At 40.3% G+C, this 22,690-nt stretch overlaps 1 protein-coding gene across 1 annotated transcript in view; it reads left to right on the plus strand.

Moving 5' to 3' along the window:
• The window catches only part of COL19A1 (collagen type XIX alpha 1 chain), a gene marked incomplete at its 3' end in the record, with an annotated part of 189,016 nt that overhangs the window by 23,936 nt on the left and 142,390 nt on the right, over positions 1 to 22,690 (plus strand). The window contains exons 3-4 of the mRNA XM_081943886.1: positions 531 to 605; positions 1,042 to 1,141. Of these exons, the coding sequence (XP_081800012.1) occupies positions 531 to 605; positions 1,042 to 1,141 (175 nt within the window). The remainder of the gene's footprint in view (positions 1 to 530; positions 606 to 1,041; positions 1,142 to 22,690) is intronic.

The following is a 22,690-nucleotide window of genomic DNA, read 5'->3' on the forward strand; positions in this document are numbered from 1 at the left end:
GATACCATCATTCTTTCTTTCTTCTAACCCTTCCCATCTTTCCCCAAAGTCAGGTTTTTTTCAAGTGCATATAAAAATGAATTATATAAATTGAATCACATTTATTTCTTTCGTCATCTTGTTCTCCAGCTTCAAATGCTGTAGAATAAACACTTCAGGGCAGTGTAAAGTGCCACATATTCTATGTTGATATTACTAGTATTTTAAAATAATAGCAAGCTTGCACTTTAATAATGTTCTGGAATGGGCAATTAGGGCTTCACTTATTTTTGTTTTAGTGGGCTGCAGTGAATATAGATTACAGATTTGGATGGGCAGAAATGTCTTCTCAGACACATACCTGGTTATGTGATTATATTTCAGATGCTTGGGAAACAGATAGCAATTACAATTGGTTGCAGCAGGCATGTATCCACAATTTGTGACCCTTTTGTCCTTTTTTTGGCAGAAAACGAAAAAAAGTACCCGTTTTATATGCTGGATTCAATTTTCTCTTAAAGTTAACAACATTTTATATTCTTTTTTCTTAGCTACTGAGTGTCCAATATTGAAAGCAGAAGGACATCACTTCATCCATCTGTGCAAAGAAAATTTAAGGGTTTCAGGTGAGTTTTCTTTACATTAAATAAGATAATATCTAACATTATTGGATGCTGGATCAGCACCCTTTGATTTTAATAATACATTTTGCCTTGAAACTTTGGAAATGTGTTTTAATGAAAGGAGGACATTTTATTTGGAGTGTTGTAATTAAGTTTAGAATCATCTTTCTGATTTTAATTCATCTTTGCTTTAATTACTATGAAAGAATGAAAGCAGCATTTCAAGCTCATTCACATGCAAAAGGAAATGACAAGTACATTCCAGAGGTTGCCAAGTCAACTACTAGGAGAATTTCCTATGAGTATACTATTAACAATGCAAACTGAGATTTGGATGTTGTTGTGGCCAAGATTTCAGATAGCCTACCAACCATTTTCTCTGTTTAGATAAATTATATTAAGTGGGCAGTTGATTATACAGCTTGATTACATCTTTCAGGTTTTGATTTAGCAGAAAGCTTCTCTTTGAGGCAGACTTCATGTGGAGTTGAAAAACCATGTTTTAAACTGGGGAATGCACCTCTTATCAAAGATTCTCAGTAAGTAATCAAATACCCTATTCTTGGATAACTAACAGTGGCAATATCAAGGGTGATTGAAAGCTGTCCAGAGTTGGTTTGAAGATAGGTGGTTGTATGACTGTTTTAAATAAATAAAGTATATACATAAAAGATGCGTTAGTAGGGACAGGTGCTGATAATAAGGGGGTGCAGTGTCTGGTGATGTGGATAATGAGGAGGTATCTGGAGAGTTGGAGGTGTGCAGCCAGATCACTGCTGCCAGCATTCCAATCAGCTGTTTGGCTGTGGGTGGCCTGGCACAGGAGCAACGGAAGGGGTGGGGGGGTATTAAAATATGACCTGCTTCAAACATTCTAGGTATGCCATTGATAGCTATGATCCCGAAATGTTCTTTTATATTCTTGCATAATTCTCTTTTTCATATTCATTGTTACTTTTCCTTGAGTTTCTTTATTCCATGCTTTCTGCAATTTGAATTTCCATTCTTCTGCAAGGATTAATTGCCTTTTCTGCAGTTTTTAGCTGGAATTTCAACCAGGCAAATTCCAAAACAGCTATTTGTTTGTAAACTATGGATAGTCATGTGTACATTTCTTTCAGTTTTGTTCACAAATAGTGAAATAAAAAGCTATTATATCCTGTGTGAAATTTCAATTTTAATATAGGTCTTGGAAAACTTTAATGTTTATTTTTAAAAAAAAACTATAGAAAAGATTATGTAGCTGAACAGATTATTATTTTATATGAATAGAACTTTCCATGGTGGCTATAAGCTTATTTTATCTTTTCTCCTCTGCTGCTAGTGAAATTGTAGTTTGTATATATTATTCCCTAACACACACTCAATATAGATTGGAAAAAAGAACATTTACAAAAAGAAAAAAATGTAAAACTGCCTGATTTTTCTCCATTCTTTATGAACAAATTCATAAATGAACAGATAAAGCCAACATGCCATTTAGCATATGTCTGCATACCCAACACCAACTGCTCTGCAGTTTTTATTGTTTATTTATTCTCTTATTTATTTATCTGATTACTCTACAAATATTCCTAAACACAAAAATATGATTTCTGGCGTATGATGCAAGGACAATTTAAAAGGAAACTGACATCAGTCTGCATACAGTGCATTAACTTATATCCCTAAACCATTTTTTAATCCATCATCTGTGTACAGTGCTTTTGAAGAAGAAAGCCTCAAATCTGTATGTTTCTGTGCACTTTAAAACTTCTACCACACAGTTAATAAGGTGAGCTTATAAAGAAACATTTAGGAATTTATAGTTCTGCAATGAGAATATTATCTTGCTTGCTGAATTACAGTGTATTGCTTTTTTGGATGGCCTTCTTTTCCTACATAGATTATTTGATTTTGAAAGACACAGAAGTGCAACCAAATGACACACTTTGAGAGTTCATCTCTTCTCTTAGAATATGTAAATAGATTCTGGTGTATAGTGAGTAGCAGAATACTGGTCTCTCTACTACAGGAAATGAAAGGGTATCTGATTAAGCTGACTTGAAAGTGTCAAGTAGCTTGGCAAATATCCCCTTACATTTCACTCATTCAGCTATAATATGAGTGACTGTAAATTATGCTAGGCTTCTGTTGCGGGATGCCATTTTATTTTTCAGTCGGGACTTACAACTATTGATGTTTCTGTAAAAAAAAAAATTCTTTCCCACAATAAGTCAGGAAGTGATGGATTGTGGATTTTTAAAAAAACATATGTATGTTTTATATGGAAACAAAGGCAATGCTATTTCTGATACCTTCATTGTGTGTTACTGTGATTGATGGCATAAGCAAAGAACTGGTTCTAGGGAACACTAAGTAGAACTTCACTTGTACGATGGCTTAAAGATTTCTCCATTTCCAAATTCCTTTTTTAAAAAATTTCTATTTATTATTAGACTACTATGCCCCCTATCTCACCAAGGTGATTCTAGGTAGCTTACTGTCATGCAAGGGGAATGATACCTTCCCCCCCCCCCCCAATTTTTTCCCTGAAGGCTGATAGTCCCTCTGTACTAATGTAAGATGGAGAATCAGAGTCTGAAGCTGGCTGAGGAAACTGGGAGTTGCGTAAGTAATGCCGTAACTTGTAGGTTTTGAAACGCCTTCCCACACTAAAGATCGATTTAGGCTATTTCTGATACAATAATGAGATTATCATTTTTTTTCTGAACTAGAATGAAACAGTTCAGTGCTTTTCTAGTTGGTTCATTTTTGGTTTTTTTTTTTGTAAGAAGAGTCTCTTTTTGTATGTTTGGATACAGGCAATGTCTATTGGACTTCATCAGTTTTTATTCTGTTTGCCGCATTGGTCTATTCTCCCAAGACTTCTGCAATTTCTCCAGAATGACACAGAAAATCACAGCATGATATAAATAGTAAAAAAAATGTTTTTCTTCTCTATGAGTAGAAAAGTCTCATACTGTCATGTTTACACATTGTCTTGTTCAACCGTGGCTTTTGAATAAATTGTAGTTTACTGGATACATGGAACGCACTAAGCCAAAACTTAATAACTAATGTTATGGTTTAATATTATATATTAATCTATCCAACACCTCAGATTAACCTATTTAGAAGAATATATCTTTGAATTTGCAGAGATACATGGCTTTGGATATGTCCTATTGTTTCCATTGCTAATAATATTCAGATAAATTAGATTGTCTGTTTGAATGTCTACTCTTCCCTGGGTTGTATTTCCCCTTGGTGTGTTTCAAATGAGAATCATCCAGACTGAAGAAATCTTTGCAGCATATTTTAGGAGAGGGAGAAATAGTCATCATTTGAGCAATATTAGCTTTTGTATCCAACACAGAAAATTGCTTTGTCAGTATCCTAATCTCATACTTGGATGAACCATTTTGTTATCTCTCATTCTTTAACTTTTAAATAATAGTCAGTATAAGGAAGGCAGTAATGATTCTAGCATTGATATATGTTTTGGGTTTAATAAGTAATATTTTATTACTACTAATTTTAATACTATACTACTACTACTAATTATACAAATAGTTGTATAATTACAAGTAGCATAATTATAGTATCTAGCATTTAGATATTGCCAGTATAAATTCAAAATAATAAGAAACTAAAGACTTGTGGAAGACTCACATTCTGGCATAAAATATTGTATTAGCATATTATTTTATTATGTACTTCATTTAAAATATTTCTGAAACTATGTATTTTTCAGGGGGAGGATTACTTGCATAGAAGAGATTTTATATTTTAACAGACGTGACTCTCCTTAGTGTTAACTTTTACATTTATATAATAGTTTGGATGCTTTCTGTCAAGTGGTGTTAAGAAGGAATTTTCACAATTTCTTCTGTCAGCACTATGATTTCCCACTCCCATATTGTACAGATTAATAGCAATTTAAACTATGTTCGTTACACTGAAATTAAAATGTCTTCAATTTGCATATTCTACATAAAACCAGTAAATATGAAAAAAAAGAGAACCTACATTTTTATATATACAGTATGTCATTTTCTTCTGAGATATTAAAAATGCAAATAACTATTGAATTTTAACAGAACAATTGCATATATTTCTACCTAAAAGTAAAATTTAATTCAATAGGATTAATTCTCAAATTCATGTATGGCTTTAATTTTAAACTCATTTCTGAAGCCCTAGGACATTGGGATTTATTTCTATCTGGAAACTAAAATACATACAAATATGTAAAACCTCTTCCTTAAACAATACAATGGATTCAGATTTAGATGTACAATAAAGTTGATAGAAATAGAGGATGATGCCCTTATAAACCCACTCCCAGTTCTACACAAACAATAGAAGACTGTACTAAGTAGGCAGGCTACTATACTACTTACAATCAGTGACGTGCGGTGATGGTTATGGCTGGTGAGGCTGGTGACGTCATCAGGAAGGCAGGGAATGGGACCATGTGTGCAGGAGGCTGAGGCAGCCTCAGCCTCCAGCACACGTGGTCCCATTCTCCGCCTTCCTGAGTGAACATTAAGGGGACCACGGAGTGCACTGATCCGCGTAGCATTGCTTCCTCCACCGGCGCCAGTCCCTTCCCCCACCCACTCCTTCAAGGTCTCCCACCAACCCAAAGCCCAATCCCCAGCTCCCTTGGGCAAGGCTTGAGCGGGGTGAATGGGAAAGCAACGAAAGGGGCTGCGCTTTCACCCCGCTCAAGCCTTGCTGCCTGCAGCCACCGCCCACCCTCATTGCCCCTTTCGTTGCTTTCCCATTCAGGCAGCTGCGCTTCCCATTCCCATTTCCCATTCAGGCGGCTTCCCATGCAGGTGGCAAGGCTTGAGTGAGGTGAAAGCGCAGTCCCTTTCGTTGCTTTCCCATTCAGGCGGCTGCGCTTTCGTGCCTTTGTCATCCAGCAGCGCCGACATTTCTGCCTCCGCCCTCTGCAGCTCCTGGGCGCGCCTGGACGGAGGTAGCCAGAATGGCGCCGAGGCAGTCCGGCAGGCGAGCGAGCGAGGCAGCCTGATCCTTGCTCGCTCGCCCACTGGACTGCCTCGGCGCCATTCTGGCTACCTCCGTCCGGGCGCGCCCGGGAGCTGCGGAGGGCGGAGGCAGAAATGTTGTCGGCGCTGCCGGATGACGAAGGCAAGAAAGCGACACTTTCGTGCCTTCGTCATCCGGCGGCGCCGACAACATTTCTGCCTCCTCAGCTCCCGGGCGCGCCCGGACGGATGTATATAATATTATAATATTATATATATATATATATATATATATATATATATATATATATATATATATATATATATATATATATATATATATAGTATATAATATTATATAATATTATTTCATGAAGAGAGGTGAGGCTCTGCCTCCCCTGCCTCCCCTGACCGCACGTCCCTGCTTACAATAGACTATTATTGAAAAACTGAGGGAAAGGAGAAATCACTTCAGAATTGAGCAAAAGCACTTTTCCTGAGTCCCATCATATATACTGTAATTGGGAACTTATTTAATTTCTTTAAGATATTTATATAGACTTTATGCAGCTGGGTAAAACAACACTGGTTGATTCCCAGACACATTTATGAGGGACAATAAGAAATTCTATAGGAGGAGAAAAAGAGTCCCATTTTGCACATATAATGGTGAATCCAATCCAGTGGGAGGCCACAAAAATACAAATGGTTCTGAATAAAAATGTATGTTATTCTCCATCATTATATGTTAAAAGTAAATAAATAAATGTTCCCAAGAAGTTGCAAATAGCTATTAATTGAAGCATATCACATACAAGAATAATTATCTGCAAAATAGAAGGTATGTATCTTTCTTTTATGACAATGCAAGAACCATTATTAAAAGCTTGGAACAAATCAGCCTCACTAAGAAAATTATATTACAATATTTCAGGGTTAGATAGTGAATAGTGTATATATGGAATTTAATATAAAGGAATATATTGGGAGCTGTGTGTGCATTGTTGTTTTGTATTGTAAAGGCCTGGGTGGTGGGTGGGGTTCGTTTGTTGACTAGGGCTGGTTTCCAGATGTTTGGTAGGCAGGAGGTATCGTCACGTTTATTCATGTTGTGGGGGTGTTTCTCTATTTCGATGGCTTCCATAATTATTCTCTTGTTGCCGACAAAGACCACCTGAAAACTGAATTACACATCCTCACAAACGTATTAATTTCCAACGGATTCCCAAAAAACACAATTACCAACCTAATCCAAAGGGAGACATCCCAAGAACCGAGACACAGAACAGGACAACGGAATCTCCCTCCTCCCTTACATCAAAGGCACCACAGATAAAATCAGCAAAATTCTGCACAAACACAATATCAAGACAGCCTTCACCACTGACCAAAAAATAGCCAACATCTTAAGAAACTCCAAAGACAAAATCCAGTTAGAGAACCAAGGAGTCTACGAAATACCATGCAAAATCTGCCTGGCAACATATATAGGACAAACAAACAGGAGAATAAAGGCACGCATCACAGAACACAAGAACGCAGTAGGAAAAAAAGAAAAAACTTCCTCCCTTTTCTAGCACCTTAAAGCTACAGGACATGAAATCAATTTTGAAGGAACCAGGTTAATCTCCAAAACAGAACACTTCAACAAGAGAATAATTATGGAAGCCATCGAAATAGAGAAACACCCCCACAACATGAATAAACGTGAAGCTTCCACCAAGTGGACCTGTGGAGCAAACAGGTCCATCCGACCTGTCCAAGGAAACCCCTCTACTGAACTGCGCAGGTCAGGCAGAGCTACCCAAAAGCCTGCCTACCTGCATGACTATGTAACAAGTAGGATTGTTCCATCCAAGAGGAGGGAAGTGTTAGAACTTGCTCTAACTACAATGGTTTCCACCAAGGTCCTCTATTCCGGCGGGAACAGAGGTTTAATACTATTGGTCAAAGGGTCTGACAGCTCCCTATAAAAGGGCTGCTTTCAGACTCAACCTTCGCTGGATTTCTCAATTGTTGTACTTAATATAGAGCTGTTGTTACCGTTAAGCCTGTGTGTGCCTATCTATTACCCAATCTAACAGGACCCATCTTGAGTCCCAGCTCTATATCTGCAGTGTCTTCTCAACTCTAGTTGTGGTGTTGGCAAAAAAAAGTACCTTTTTTATTGATGGGATTTATTTAGCCTTCTAAATTATGAAGCCTAATATCACGAACTTAAATGGGAAAAATCAATTTTTTTCTGTAAATTTTCAAAAATTTACAGTGAAGATATTGAAGCAGTAGATAGTGTCTACCTTTTAGGTTTTACTATTAACAATAAAGGAACTAGCAGCCATGAAATCTGCTACAGACTAGCATTTAATAAAATATCAGAAAGAATTAGGAAAGATATACAGGTGTTACAACATATTTATGTGTAGAAAAATCAGAATTGTGCAGGCTATGGTTTTCCTTTTGGCACTCCATGGTATTAAAAGTTGGACTTTGAAGAAGCAGGATGAAAGAGAATTGATACTTTTGGATATCTGTGTTGGAGAACATTTCTGACAATACCATGTATAGCCAAGAAAACAAACATAATGGATCATGGAGAAAATTAATCAAGAGTTCTCACTTAAGGCAGAAATGATCAGACTGAAATTATCAATATTTTGGAAACTTTATGTAAATGACTTACTCTCTTTTTAAAAAAAAACCTATAATATTTGCAAATGTGGAAGGAAAAGGAAGACAACCAGCTGCAGTGATTATAATGGATATAAATATACACCATTGTATTTGAGGAAAGATCATCCTGGGGTAAAAGATCACGTGAAGTGTTAATAGCACTTTATAATGCCTTGGTAAGGCCACACTTGCAATACTGCATCCAGGTTTGGTCACCATGATGTAAAAAAGATGTTGAGACACTAGAACAGGGGTGTCAAACTCATGGCCCATAGGCTGGATGCGTCACATGCTGGCCCTGCCTCCTTCCGGTTTAGCAAAGGGGGGGGGAAAGTTCCGCTACATCATGAGACACTGCCGCAACGTCACGAATTTGAAAGCCCTGCTCTTTAAAGAGTGCAGAGAAGAGCAACAAAGATGATTAGGGTACTGGAGGCTAAAACATATAAAGAATGGTTGCTGGAATTGGGTATGTCTAATTTAATGAAAAGAAGGATTAGGGGTGACATGATAACAGTATTACAATATCTCAGGGTCTGCCACACAGAAGAGGGAGCCAAACTATTCTCCAAAGCACCAGAGGGCAGGACAAGAAGCAATGGATGGAAACTAATTAAGGAGAGAAGCAACCTAGAACTAAGAAGAAATTTCCTGACAGAACAATTAACCAGTGGAATAGCTTGCCTCCGGAAGTTGTAAATTCTCCAACACTGGATGTTTTAAAGAAGAGATTGGAGAACCATTTTTCTGAAATGGTATAGGGTTTCCTCCCTGAGCAAGGTATTAGACTAGAAGACCTCCAAGGTCCCTTTCAATTCTGTTATTCTATCCTAGAACTATCTATGTAGTTGCTAAGAGTTGACAAAACTGTGGACGACATCATCGTCTTCATCGTCAAACTATCAAAAGTACTCCTACACTTGAATTATTCATTAAAATCTGGCCATTTAGTAAATCTTTTTGCCTGTGATTTGCTGCTTGTTTTCATTCCATCAAGTGTTTGTCACACTTGAAAGGTGATCAATTAAGTTCTCATCTCTTTTCCGCAGTTAAATTAAGAATGTCTGATCTACTCTCCCCAGTGAAGATTTACAGTTAAACTATACATAATATTAATGTAGTGATGTGATTAGCAATTAATTAGCAAAATAGATTTGGGGCTTCCATTCCTATCAACAAGCTGAAAGAAAACCCCTTACTTAGCATTTAGTGAAAAAATATTGAAATTAATTTCCCCGACAGCTAATCTCAGATGTGGGACAGTGATTTTGCTGGGAACAAAGGCTTAAGTTTTTCCCAATGTTCTTAGCCACTTTATTTTAAAATAATTTGATTGCTAATCACATTGCTAATGTCATGAATAGATTATGGCCTAAGGCTAGAATAGCAATGAGTTGTGAATATGTATGGAAATATTTGTGCCATCTTGTTTATTTTCATTAAATTAACATTAAATTGGCTATCAGACCCAGCATTTAAAAATATTACTGTTCGTTAACTTTTAAAATAAATAATTGGAAGCAATGAAGTATTCTAATAGAGAAATTTAGAATGCTGTGCAATTGGTGAGATATTTGTTTTTATACCTATTAGTCACACGTTGCACTCTTAAGTACCTCCTGAATCTTTTATGAAGTCGGAATCTTATAGTCTCATATGATTAGGTTTTTAAAGCACTTATTGCACAATCTGATGCAGTTTGTTAAAAATCTTGATACCTAGGCAATTTCATAACACCCACATTAAGGAATTACAAATACTTTGCAAATTCATGGGTTACAGGTACTTGTTTATCAGAGATTTCCATTTCCATCTGTCTGTGCTAAATTTTTGCTTTTATTTTGCTTTTGGGAAAGACATTTCAAAATGATTTTAAGCATTTAAAACGGATTGCTTCCTATTTTTCAGATTTTAATGTTCTTCCCCAATTTTCCATAACAAATTAAATCTGCACATAATACATCTTTAGTCTGGTGAGTGTATATGTCAATTAAATTATATTATGGATCTCTGTGCAAACTTGCAAATTAAATTATTATTCACATGTGCACATCCAGGCAACAGAAACTGAGTTATCACAAACAAATTTGCTTGCTTCAATAGCTACAATAGCAGACAGACTATTCCTAGCTTAATAAATTAAACCCATAATAAGCAGAAAGGTTGGTGTTTTCTCACCCTAACATCCAGATTACAGGTACATAATTTGGGAACTTTTGACCTTTCAAAATGTGGGGTGTTCAATCATTAACTCAACATGTAGTCCTCAATGGAACTGCATCTTCATGGAGGGAATTATGCAGTGGAGTACCCCAAGGCTCTGTTTTGGGCCCAGTACTCTTCAACATCTTCATCAATGATTTGGATGAGGGAATAAATGGGGAACTCATCAAATTTGCAGATGACACCAAGCTGGCAGGAATAGCCAACACTCCAGAAGATAGGCTAAAGATACAGAAAGATCTTGACAAACTTGAACATTGGCCACTATCTACCGTGTTTCCCCGAAAATACGCCAGGGCCTTATATTTTTTTGACCCACGAAATATGGCCTTGGGCTTATTAAAGGGAAGGGCTTATTATTTTTGGGTTGCCGGGCGGCTGCTCCCCTGTGACTGGGTTCCCGAAGAGCCGGGCACAGCCTCAGGGTCGAATGGCTGTGTTGCGCTGTCGCAGCAGCAACGCAGCAGCCATGAGGTGACCAAGCTTATGAGCAGCCGCCCGGCAACCCCCCTTTCCAGCCGGGTACAGCGCCGCTGACTGACCTAGCAGTACCTGGAAGGCACCAAGCAACGCGAGCGCCTGTTCGCCACCCTCCGCCTCCCGCGGCTCGGTGCCTTCGGAATGCCCCTAGGTGAGTGAATGGGGCTCTGCGTGGCTGGAGGGGAGTTTCGCAGCGGCTTTTCCGCTCCCCACTCGCGCGAAGGGCATCTGCGCTGCTGGCGCCGTCTGCCGCTTGGTTTTTTTTTTCAAAGCACGGAGGATGGATGCCGCTCTGGAAGTACGCTCTATGGTTGTGGGCTGCAGATTGTCCATCCTCCGTGCTTTGAAAAAAAAAAACAAGCGGCGGACGGCGCCAGCAGCGCAGATGCCCTTCGCGCGAGCGGGGAGCGGAAAAGCCGCTGCGAAACTCCCCTCCAGCCACGCAGAGCCCCATTCACTCACCTAGGGGCATTCCGAAGGCACCGAGCTGCGGGAGGCGGAGGGCGGCGAACAGGCGCTCGCATTGCTTGGTGCCTTCCAGGTACTGCTAGGTCAGTCAGCGGCGCTGTACCCGGCTGGAAAGGGGGGTTGCCGGGCGGCTGCTCATAAGCTTGGTCACCTCATGGCTGCTGCGTTGCTGCTGCGACAGCGCAACACAGCCATTCGACCCTGAGGCTGTGCCCGGCTCTTCGGGAGCCCGCTCGCAAGAGAGCAGCTGCCCAGCAACCCCCCCCCCTCTTCAGCTGGGCACAGCGCCGCTGACTGACCTAGCGGTACCCCGAAAGCACCAAGCAACGCAAGCGCCTTTGCCCCCACCTCATTCCCGTGGCTTGGTGCCTTCGGGATACCGCTAGGTCAGTCAGCGGCGCTGTGCCCAGCTGAAGAGGGGGGGTTGCTGGGCAGCTGCTCTCTTGCGGGCGGGCTCCCGAAGAGCCGGGCACAGCCTCAGGGTCAAATGGCTGTGTTGCGCTGTCGCAGCAGCAACGCAGCAGCCATGAGGTGACCAAGCTTATGAGCAGCCGCCCGGCAACCCCCCTTTCCAGCCGGGTACAGCGCCGCTGACTGACCTAGCAGTACCTGGAAGGCACCAAGCAACGGTGCTCTGCCTGGTCAGAGGGGAGGGATTGTCCAGAGGGTTTATTTTCGAGGGTGGGCTTATATTTTTGCGCACGCGAAAAATGTCGCAAGGGTTTAGTTTCAGGACATGTTGTATTTTCGGGGAAACATGGTAATAAAATGAAATTCAATTGTGAAAAGAGTAAAGTTCTACATTTAGGCAACAAAAACGAAATGCACAGGTACAGTATAGGTGGTACCTTGCTCAATAGTAGTAACTGTGAGAGGGATCTTGGAGTCCTAGTGGACAGCCATTTAAATACAAGCCATCAGTGTGCAGCAGCTGCCAAAAAAAGCCAACACAGTTCTAGGCTGCATCAACAGAGGGATAGAATCAAGATCATGTCAAGTGTTAATACCACTTTATAATGCCTTGGTAAGGCCACTCTTGGAATGTTGCATTCAGTTTTGGTCACCACGATGTAGAAAAGATGTGGAGACTATAGAAAGAGTGCAGAGAAGAGCAACAAAGATGATTAGGGGACTGGAGACTAAAACCTATGAAGAATGGTTGCAGGAACTAGGTATGTCTAGTTTAATAGAAAGAAGGACTAGGGGAGACATGATAGCATTGTTCCAATATCTCAGGGGTTGCCACAAAGAAGAGGGAGTCAAACTATTTTCCAAGGCACATGAGGGTAGAATAAGAAGCAATGGGTGGAGATTAATCAAGGAGAGAAGCAATTTAGAACTGAGGAGAAATTTCCTGACAGTTAGAACAATTAATCAGTGGAACAGCTTGCCTCCAGAAGTTGTGAATGCCCCAACACTGGAAGTCTTTAAGAAGATGTTGGATAGCCATTTGTCTGAAATGGTATAAGGTTTCCTGTCTATGCAGGGGTTTGGACTAGAAGACCTCCAAGGTCCCTTCCAACTCTGCTATTGTATTGTATTGTATTAAATTGAAATATGAATTAAGGGGGTTAAGGTTGTGATTTGACCATTCAAAGGTCAAATTTCTGACCATAGAAGGTTGTGTTTTCTTAGTCTACAGGCAATGACATTTAGCACATATTTCTTAATACCAAGAAAGAATAGTATCTCTGCCTCCATTGGTATAATGTTGGATTAAAGTTTATATTGCTCTTACTTAAATAATGGCAATATCTTCTTTTTAGAAGCCAAAAAGCAATAGGTATTTTTTAAAATCTTACATTTAAGAAATAGAACAAAAGTAAATGGATTCTGGCATTCTGCTATTGTAGATTCTATTCTGAACAGTGTTCAATGGAACCTATTTTTGCCTCTACTTTTTAAAAAGGGGGAAATCAAAGCAATGAAGAAAAGGGAAATGAGAGAGTAGGTGACTGAAATATATTTACACATTTTATCACATATCATCAAGGAAAAGCTTGCTCCTCAAATGACAATTTACATTCCATTGAGAACAATTGAAAAGAATCAAAGTCCTTCATGATGTGATAAAATAACTGAGAACAGTAGCTAACATGACTAGAAAGGCACATAGTAGCTTAACAAAAGGCTTGCGGGAGAAGATTGGCAACAATCATAATTAAGTAAGGAGGGAACCACACAGATGAGTTACTTTTATAAAAATGCTTTTCCTCAGATTAACCTTTAATGAACCTTGGCAGATGTGACACTTTCAAGAAGGCATAGCTGTTATTTAACTGATAGCACAAAGCTTTGGGGCAGAGGTTAAGAAATCAAGATCCTAAATCACAAAGGTCTTTGGGTTACCTTGAATTTCACTTGGTTGCAAACTGGTAGCGAATTCAGTGCCTCAAAACAGATATAATATGTTGGAAGTAAATTATCACATTCAACAATTTAGCATTTTGTACTAGTTGTGGTTTCCAGATGACCATCCAACCTCAAGGCATGTTGTGGCTGAGACAGCTCAAATCTGCTTAACTCCTGCAGTAGTTTAATTGATTTGTACCTGTGATATTAAACTCCCAAATGTAACTAACAAATTTATGTATATACATGATGCTGAAAAGATTATTTGGTTGGTAATCTTCTGCATTCTCCATTGTGTAATTGAGTTGTTGCTATTAGCCAGCACTTTACATATTTGCTATGAGGCAAATGATTCAACATAGATAGAGGTTGACTAGAAAACATAAGCTCTTTATATTTTCAAAAGATTAAATGGGCTTGCAGGGAATCAAGTGCTGCCTCCCACTGTGATATTACCTTCTTACCTCAAACAGCAATTCCCCCAAGTCTAATTCTGCCTCTCACATTTACTGAACTTTAAAGGAAAGCAAGTTCCCTTATTACTATTTTTTCAGCTAAATGACAGACATGTGATTAATTTTTTATACTCAACCTGATTACTCTCTCACATGGTATATAGTTAAAATAAATCTTTTAAGTGTTTTGTCTCCATAAAAGACATGATTAAAGCTGTTTTTCTGTTGAAACATATGTAAACTGTTCATCAAACAACATGGACTAAGATCCCTACATGGAACTCCGAGTTAAAAAATTTTTATGTATCCTTGGTTGGGTAGTTCCTTCCACAACTCTGGCAATCAGGACCAAAAAATGTCCTTCTATAATGTCAAGGCTACATCCTCCCAGCAACTGCTTCAGCTCTGCTTACTCTAGAAAGCAGCTCATTATAGGACCACTAAGCTAAATCTTATCCATTACCTTTGTTTCTCCATTCTTCTCTATTTTTTCTGCCTTTCTTGTACCTTTTTTTTCCTGGTGAACTACCATGCCCTCAAATGGTTCAAGAGATCCTTCACTCCCCTTGGCCATATAAGAGAGTTTTCAAACACTACTCTTGGAGCACAGTTCTAAGGAATGACCTTAGCAGGAAGCATGAGGACTTCCCAAGCAGTTTTCCATATCATTTCCCCTAAGGACTGTCTTCAATAACTGCCTTTAAAACAGCAGAGGTCACTTCATAAAGGGACAAGGTTTGGACTTCTCTCAGTCTGTTTGGACTGTTGTAGGAATTTCCTGATCAGACTCTTGAAGATGGCTTCCAACTGGCCCCAAAGCCCTGGTACTCCAAACAAAGGCAGCTGTCCATGAATCTTCCATGGAGATCCCAGCTTGAAATTACTTTCCTGAAGCCATCCCCTATTCATAGAATTCCCTTTTGGGATCTCTATTGATCCCAAAGTCATGGTATGTCACCTGTATTTTAAGTAGACATCACACCTTCTTATCTGGGAAAAACTTTTTGTCACTATTTGTCTATGGAGATTCTCAGTGATTCAGGTCATGGTTGTTCCAAAGGTACTTTTTCAAGAGGCAACTGGACTTTCTGATTTTCCTTTGAAGACGTTTCGCTTCTCATCCAAAAAGCTTCTTCAGCTCAGAAAGTCCAGTTGCCTCTTGAAAAAGCACCTTTGGGATTTTTGTTGCTATATTATCATCCAGATATGGGGTCAAAGTTGGCAGTCATATTGGCCAGGAAGAAATTATGTGATCTTCTCGAACTGTGATTTAAGCTACAGGCTCTACATTCATATCCAAAATTAATTCTCAAATGCACAAACTCTAGATCTAACAACATTTTGTCTACATGCAGTTCCCTCTCAATTTATGAGATATCACAAAGTGGCTATCCCACCAAATATGAAACTTTATTTGACGACAACTAACAAGAATGGGATAATTTTTGCCTCTTTCCAGAAAATATTTTCTAGATCATGGTGTTTTACATGGATCACTGCTACAAAACCCGTTCTACTACAGGATTAGGATAATTCTTCCCAGTCAACTCACTGTAGCCAACTCGCTGCAGAACAATTTGCCATGGCCAAGTGTTGTGGCCCAGCAGGAGCCATTGGAGCTGCCACCAGACTCCGACAGCGAGGGTCCCTATGGGTCGGCTCTGGAGGATGTGGAGGACCCTGGACAGGGTTCTGACTGAGAACAGGGATCAGAGAGGCTTGTTGGCCACCAGGAGGCGCCTGAGGCATGGAGCAGTGGTGAAAGCCAAAGGGAGTGTGCTCCTGATGTCATGCCTTGGAGCAGTGGGGAGAAGACAAGGGACAGTGAGTCAGACATCAGCAGTGAGTTGTTGGATGCTTGTTACCAGCGTGCTAATAGGTGTCAGGAGCAATTGCGCAGTTATAGGAGGTAATTGCACTCAGCTGATGATAATTAGACTCCTCTCCAGACTATAAAAGGACTGCTTGTGCACACACCCTTTTGCAGAAGTCAACGCATGAACTAATGTGGGAGAACAGTCTTGTGAGCGTGGCAGGCTGGATTGCTGCCAGTGCTTATCAGTGCCGAGTTGTTATGAAGGCTTATTTGTGTTGGATTGCTGCCAAGGACCTGTTCTGTCTGTAAATAAATCTGGTAACTTACCTGTGGCTCGGAGTGTGTGTGTTGGTGGGGGGGTCAGAACACCAACTCATTGTGGGAAAACTTGCCAAAGGATGACAGTTATAGTAATATCAAAGAAATGGTGGAATAACTCATTAAAGAAAGGATACCAAAGGAGGAACAAAATGAAATATGAATGAGAAAAGTTAAAATGTTTTAAAATTATTTTAAATAATTAAATTGAATTATTAAATTGACCTGTGGCGAATTGTCCTTCAGTGAATTATCCATGTTGAATTGGCTGCGGTGAGTTGCCCATGGCAAGTTAGCCATGAAGAGTTGGCCCTGGCGAATTGTCCCATTCCATTTTACTACTACTTTGGAAGTTATCAGGGCTCACTCTGTTAGAAATGCAGCCACCTCGGCTGCCTTGTCCACTAAAATTCCACTAAATCACCTCAACATGGTTCTCAATCTCATCTTTCATGACATAATACAAGCCTAATTCACTAGTGTCAGCTAAGCGGAAGCTTAGCAGATGAAGTCTGCACAAAGTAATGTTTTATTCATAATCTAATTGGGTAGTTCCTATCATATTGGATTGCTCCAGTGGATCACTCTAGTAAGTTTTGGCTAAGGGCACTCTCTCACTACAGAAGAAAAACAGAATCCATGAAGGATTTCCCCCCTCTTCAGTAAATGGTGGTTATGCATATCCTCTTTTTTCCTGGCTTCATCTGTGTTTACTGTCATAATTCTTGCTATATAGAATTCTTGTTAATGTCTCTCATCACTTCAGATGCCTCAAGAGTTTTTCAAACTTTTTCAGGCTCTAAAAACTTTTTAAAAAAATCCTTGACCAAGAGAGGTGAGGGTTCTGAAAGTCAGCTGGTAAGCCCCATCCATTCCACTGTATCTTAGACAATTTCTATGGATGCTTCTGAGGAGCAACACTGAGGCAGAAGTGAATGGTTAAATCTCTCAGAACCCATTCAAGTCCTCTCGGAACCACAGGAGTCTGTGGAATACAGCTTGAAACAACCCACCTCAACCAGATAGGAAATTACTCTCCATTGCCACCTAGAGCCTTGGAAAGAGATATTTGTCCTGGTTGTTTAACCATGGGAATAACAACCCAGCAAAAGATACTCTTTTACTACTGTGGAAACAGGAGTTTAAGTCCAATTTCCATTCTCCACAAAAGGTCTCTAAGTTTATCCAGTGGGCTTGGGCAATCTGCTGCAGTTTACTAATTGCAGTGAAAGAAATGGTATTGCATTTTTTAAAATAGAGTTAGGTACCTATAGGTCCACTTTTTCCCAATCCCATCTGCCCCTGGTGACATCTGAAATGAATACATTCTTTACTTTCCATTCCTAAAATAATGTTATCATATGGGTCTATGTAGTTTAGTTCCATTGTGGCTGTTCTTCCCCCATAGAGCAACATTTCTGCAAAGTCTGCACAGCCCTAACATTGGTGATCTCCCATTCCTGCCCCAGCTCCTTCCCACCTAGCGGTTCGAAAGCATGGAAATGTGAGTAGATAAATAGGTACCACTTTGGTAGGAAGATAAAAGCATCCCATGTGCGTATAGCCATGTTGGCCCCACGACCACTGAAAATGCCTTCGGACAACACTGGTTCCCTTAACCAAGAAACTGAGATGAGCACCATGCCCCAGACCAGAGGTGGTATACACTTACCTTCCCTACCAGTTCACAATTGTGAGCACACGCTAGTAGATCCAGTCTGAACTGGTAGAATACCACTTCTGCCCTAGACTCATGACTATGACAGGGAAATATTATCTTTTTATACATCGATCCATTTTTCAACCAACTCTGAACTGCTCCCCATAAAAAAGACATATACAAATATATTAAAATATTGAAATTATAAAACTCAATTAATTAAAATACTAAAACCAACAAAAACCTGAGCTGAATCAGTTCCAATGTGTTATCTAGTCTTCTTCCAACACTTGGGGGAAAATCCAGATCTTCAAAGCCTTATGAAGAGCTAAAAGGGTGGAAGCCTGCCAAACTTCAGGGGGCAAAGTGTTTTTGATAACTGGACTACATTATTATCTTGCTCAATGGATCTCCTATAGACGATTTTTTTTCATTCCTCAACTGGTATTATACAGTCTGATTATGAGCAGTTAACAAAAATATCTTGTGATTCAGGCTGTTAAATTTTGAGAAAATAAGTCATGATTCAATATAACTTTACATATTTGAAAAATAAACCAAAATTAAAAAACACTGATTCAACTAAAAGCCTATTAATAGCCATTTACACATTATCATGTTTCCAACATATTTTTTCCATCTGAATCATATTAAACAATGACACAGAAACAGCTGTCCTAAGTCAAATCAGGATTCATATGCTAATTATTGGACAGCAGGCAGTAAACACTACCTCTTCTTTAACAGTTCTACTAACTAGTTATACATGGATCCTTTGTGCATGTTACCTTTTGGCTTCCATGGCTTTCTGTAAGGGTTTGGAAATCATTCTCATTTGCATTTAGCTGAGGCTTGTAAGGTCATTATTAATTATATATAAAACATATTAATTATAATGTTAATAAATACATATTTATTTATTAATAAAAATGTATATTTTTAACCATTTTAATATATACATAATTACAATTTTAATTCTTGGATCTTTTGAAATCAGAGCAATGATTGTATAATATTATTCATGAAGTACAAATACCATCCTGCTTGCTTTTTGTTTTCCATTCTCAGACTGTGCTAACTGGAGAGGGACTCAACCCTTTTGCTTAATGCAACACATTACAATGCATTGGTAACTATGGTAGCCATGATAAATACTCACGTTGTATCTAGGATCTTTATGAATTTGCAAAAATTTCACCACAAAATTAAACAATTATATTTCCCCATTCACATCTCTGCTGTGGGCTGAGCTGCCTTTTATCTGACGGTTTCCTTGGTTGCATTTCTATGTCCTGTCTCTCAAGGTCACTCCCACATACCATTTCAAATATAATCCTTTACAGGTAATTACAGATTTTCACACAAATAAATATAATTTACAACATACATGATGTAAATCTGCTATCATGTATGTTAATATATATTGGTATTCATGTATAATTGTCATTCCCTCTCCCCAATTAATATTTTACAATGAGGTTTCACTTTACTCATGAGTTAATTTGTTAATTTAAATATATATTTTTTCATTAAAATGTTAAATTCAATATTAATTCCAAGGCTAAAAGATAGTGGATGTTCAATGTGTTGGCAGGCTTCCTATCTGAATGCAATTTACTTTACTTTATTGTCATTGTATGTATATACACAGTTTACACATACAACGAAATTCACATAACACCCAGAGACCTGGCCTAATACACATAACAATCCCCAAACACAGCCCCACCCACCCAAAAATTCCCCACCCCTAAGCCACCCAAACAGCCACACAACGGACCAAGTAGTGCTGTCCAATAGCTCACTGATGGTGGCCCTTTAGTTCATTGTTGAGTGCAATTATAGCTCTGGGATAAAAGCTATTCAGAAGATGTGTGGTCCTAGTTTTAATTGTTCTGTATCTTCTGCCAGAAGGCAACAGTCTAAAAAGACTGTAAGCAGGATAGGAAGAGTCTATGAGGATGTTATGCAACTTCCTCCAACAGTAAGATGCGAAGATGTCATCCAGGGCTGGTAGCTGGAGCCCGGTGATATTCTGGGCAGTTTTAATGATTCTCTATACAGCTTTTTTGTCCACTGCAGAGCTGCTCCCATACCATGCAGAATGCCGTATGTCAAGACACTCATAATAGTGCTGTGATAGTAGGACAGAAGTAGATGCTGAGATAGATTTATCTTCCTTAGCATTCTCAGGAAGTACAGCCTCTTCTGTGCCTTTTTCAACAAGCATGTTAGCATTCATGGTCCATGAGAGGTCCTCTGAGATATAAATGTTCAGAAATTTTAAACTACCAACCCTCTCCACCTCCTCGCCATTTATGTACAATGATAAATGTACATCTCTCTTCCTCTTGAAGTCAATTATAAGTTTTTAGTTTTTGGGGTGTTAGATTATTTTCTTTACACCGCAATGTAAGCCCTTGTACTTCCTTCCTATAAGCAGACCCATTGTTCTTATTAATGAGCCCCACCACTGCCATTTTATCCACAAATTTAATAATTGCGTTGGTGTTATATAATGGGGTACAGTCATGTGTCTACAAAGAATAAAGGAAGGGGCTTAGCACACAACCCAGGGGGGCTCCTGTGCTTAATATCAGAGTAGAAGAATGGTGAGATCCCTTCCTTACTGACTGTGGCCTATCTGTCAGAAAATCCTTTATCCACAAACAAATCCTCTGATTTATACCCAAATTGGACATTTTAAGAAACAACCTATTGGGTAGAATGGTGTTAAAGGCAGAGCTGTAATCCACAAATAGCAACCTTACATATGTTCCCTTTGTTCCAAATGATTTAATACAGTATGGACAACAATAAACATAACATCATCAGTTAATCTATTACTCCTATATTGGTATGGGTCCAAAGTAGATGGAAGACTAGCCTTAATATAGTTCAGTGCTTCTCAATTATTTTCTGTCATGCCCCCCCTAGGAAGAAGAAAACATTCCCCCCCCCCCCCGCGCGACTGTAAATAGTATAATTTGTCTATAAAATTGTTATAAGTACACCTCTGCATAACATAGCACACCGGTCTTTCCTCGTCTCCCACCGTAGTCACATGCTTTCTTTCCTCTTTCCCTCTTGCTTGTCTATCCTTCCTTCCACCTCCCTTCCTCCTTCCCTTCCTTCCTGCCTCCCTTCCAGTTCCCTTCTTCCTCTTTCCCCCTGCCTGCCTGCCTTCTTTCCTCTTTCCCTATCCTCCTATCCTTCCTTTCTCCCTCCCTCCTTCCCTGCCTCCCTTCCAGTTCCATTCTTCCCTCCTTCCTTCTGCTCCTTCCTGCCTGCTTGCCTTCTTTCCTCTTTCCCTCTTGCTTGTCTATCCTTCCTTCCACCCTCCCTTCCTCCTTCCCTTCCTTCCTGCCTCCCTTCCAGTTCCCTCCTTCCTCTTTCACCCTGCCTGCCTGCCTTCTTTCCTCTTTCCCTATCCTCCTATCCTTCCTTTCTCCCTCCCTCCTTCCCTGCCTCCCTTCCAGTTCCATTCTTCCCTCCTTCCTTCTGCCTCCTTCCTGCCTGCTTGCCTTCTTTCCTCTTTCCCTCTTGCTTGTCTATCCTTCCTTCCACCCTCCCTTCCTCCTTCCCTTCCTTCCTGCCTCCCTTCCAGTTCCCTCCTTCCTCTTTCACCCTGCCTGCCTGCCTTCTTTCCTCTTTCCCTATCCTCCTATCCTTCCTTTCTCCCTCCCTCCTTCCCTGCCTCCCTTCCAGTTCCATTCTTCCCTCCTTCCTTCTGCCTCCTTCCTGCCTGCTTGCCTTCTTTCCTCTTTCCCTCTTGCTTGTCTATCCTTACTCCCTCCTCCCTTTCTTCCCTCCCTCCCTGCCAGCAGCTCCTCCAGCATCCCAGCTGGAAGCAGCAGCACAACAGTCGCCGTTACCAGGGGCGAAGGGGTGGCGGTGGCAAGATCGGGCGACCGCCGCCCCTTTGTCCCTTCCCCAACAGCGGCTGTTGCGCTTCCGCTTCCAGACGGAATGCTTGCGGGTGAGCTGCTGGCGGGGAGGCGAGCTACCTGCATAAAGACGCCGCCGAGGGCATGGCAGAATATATCCCGGCTTGAAGTGGCAGCGCTAGGGACTGCTCAGAGACTCATCAGAGCCGCGGGCTGGAGCTGTGCAAAAAGTCTGCTTGGGCTGGGGGGGGGAAGGGAGGGAAGCCTGGGACAGCCATGCTTCCCTCCCTCCCACCCCCGCCCGAGCAGGCTTCTTGCACAGCTCCAGCCCGCGGCTCCAATGAAAATCCACAGTGCGAAGTGCTGCCACTTCCAGGCGGGATATATTATGCCTCGCCCACGCCGCCGCCGTTGCACCCAGATGGAAAGGGAGCCTTCGCGTCCCCCTTTACGGAGCCTCGCGCCCCCCCAGGGGGGCGCGCCCCACTATTTGAGAACCGCTGATATAGTTCAACATCAATTGACTCTATATATTTATTTTATGGTGTCAGATCAACAATATGTTCCAAGAAATTTGGCACTAGCAACTGGAAGCAGCAATAGTATTGTCCTTTTGCTCCTCATTTGCCTTGTCTTATGTTTCCTTAGTTTAGATGTGGGTGCAAAGGCTTCCAAACCAGCTTCTTAGATCAGACAGGAAGTATTTAATTCATTCCCTCTGAAGGATAGTAGCATGCATGGAATCTGGTTCCCTCACTGGGTTTCATTGGAAGGGAAGGT

Source organism: Natrix helvetica (assembly GCF_964273705.1).
Source record: "Natrix helvetica genome assembly, chromosome: 2".
In the NCBI taxonomy this organism is placed as follows: Eukaryota; Metazoa; Chordata; class Lepidosauria; order Squamata; family Natricidae; genus Natrix; species Natrix helvetica.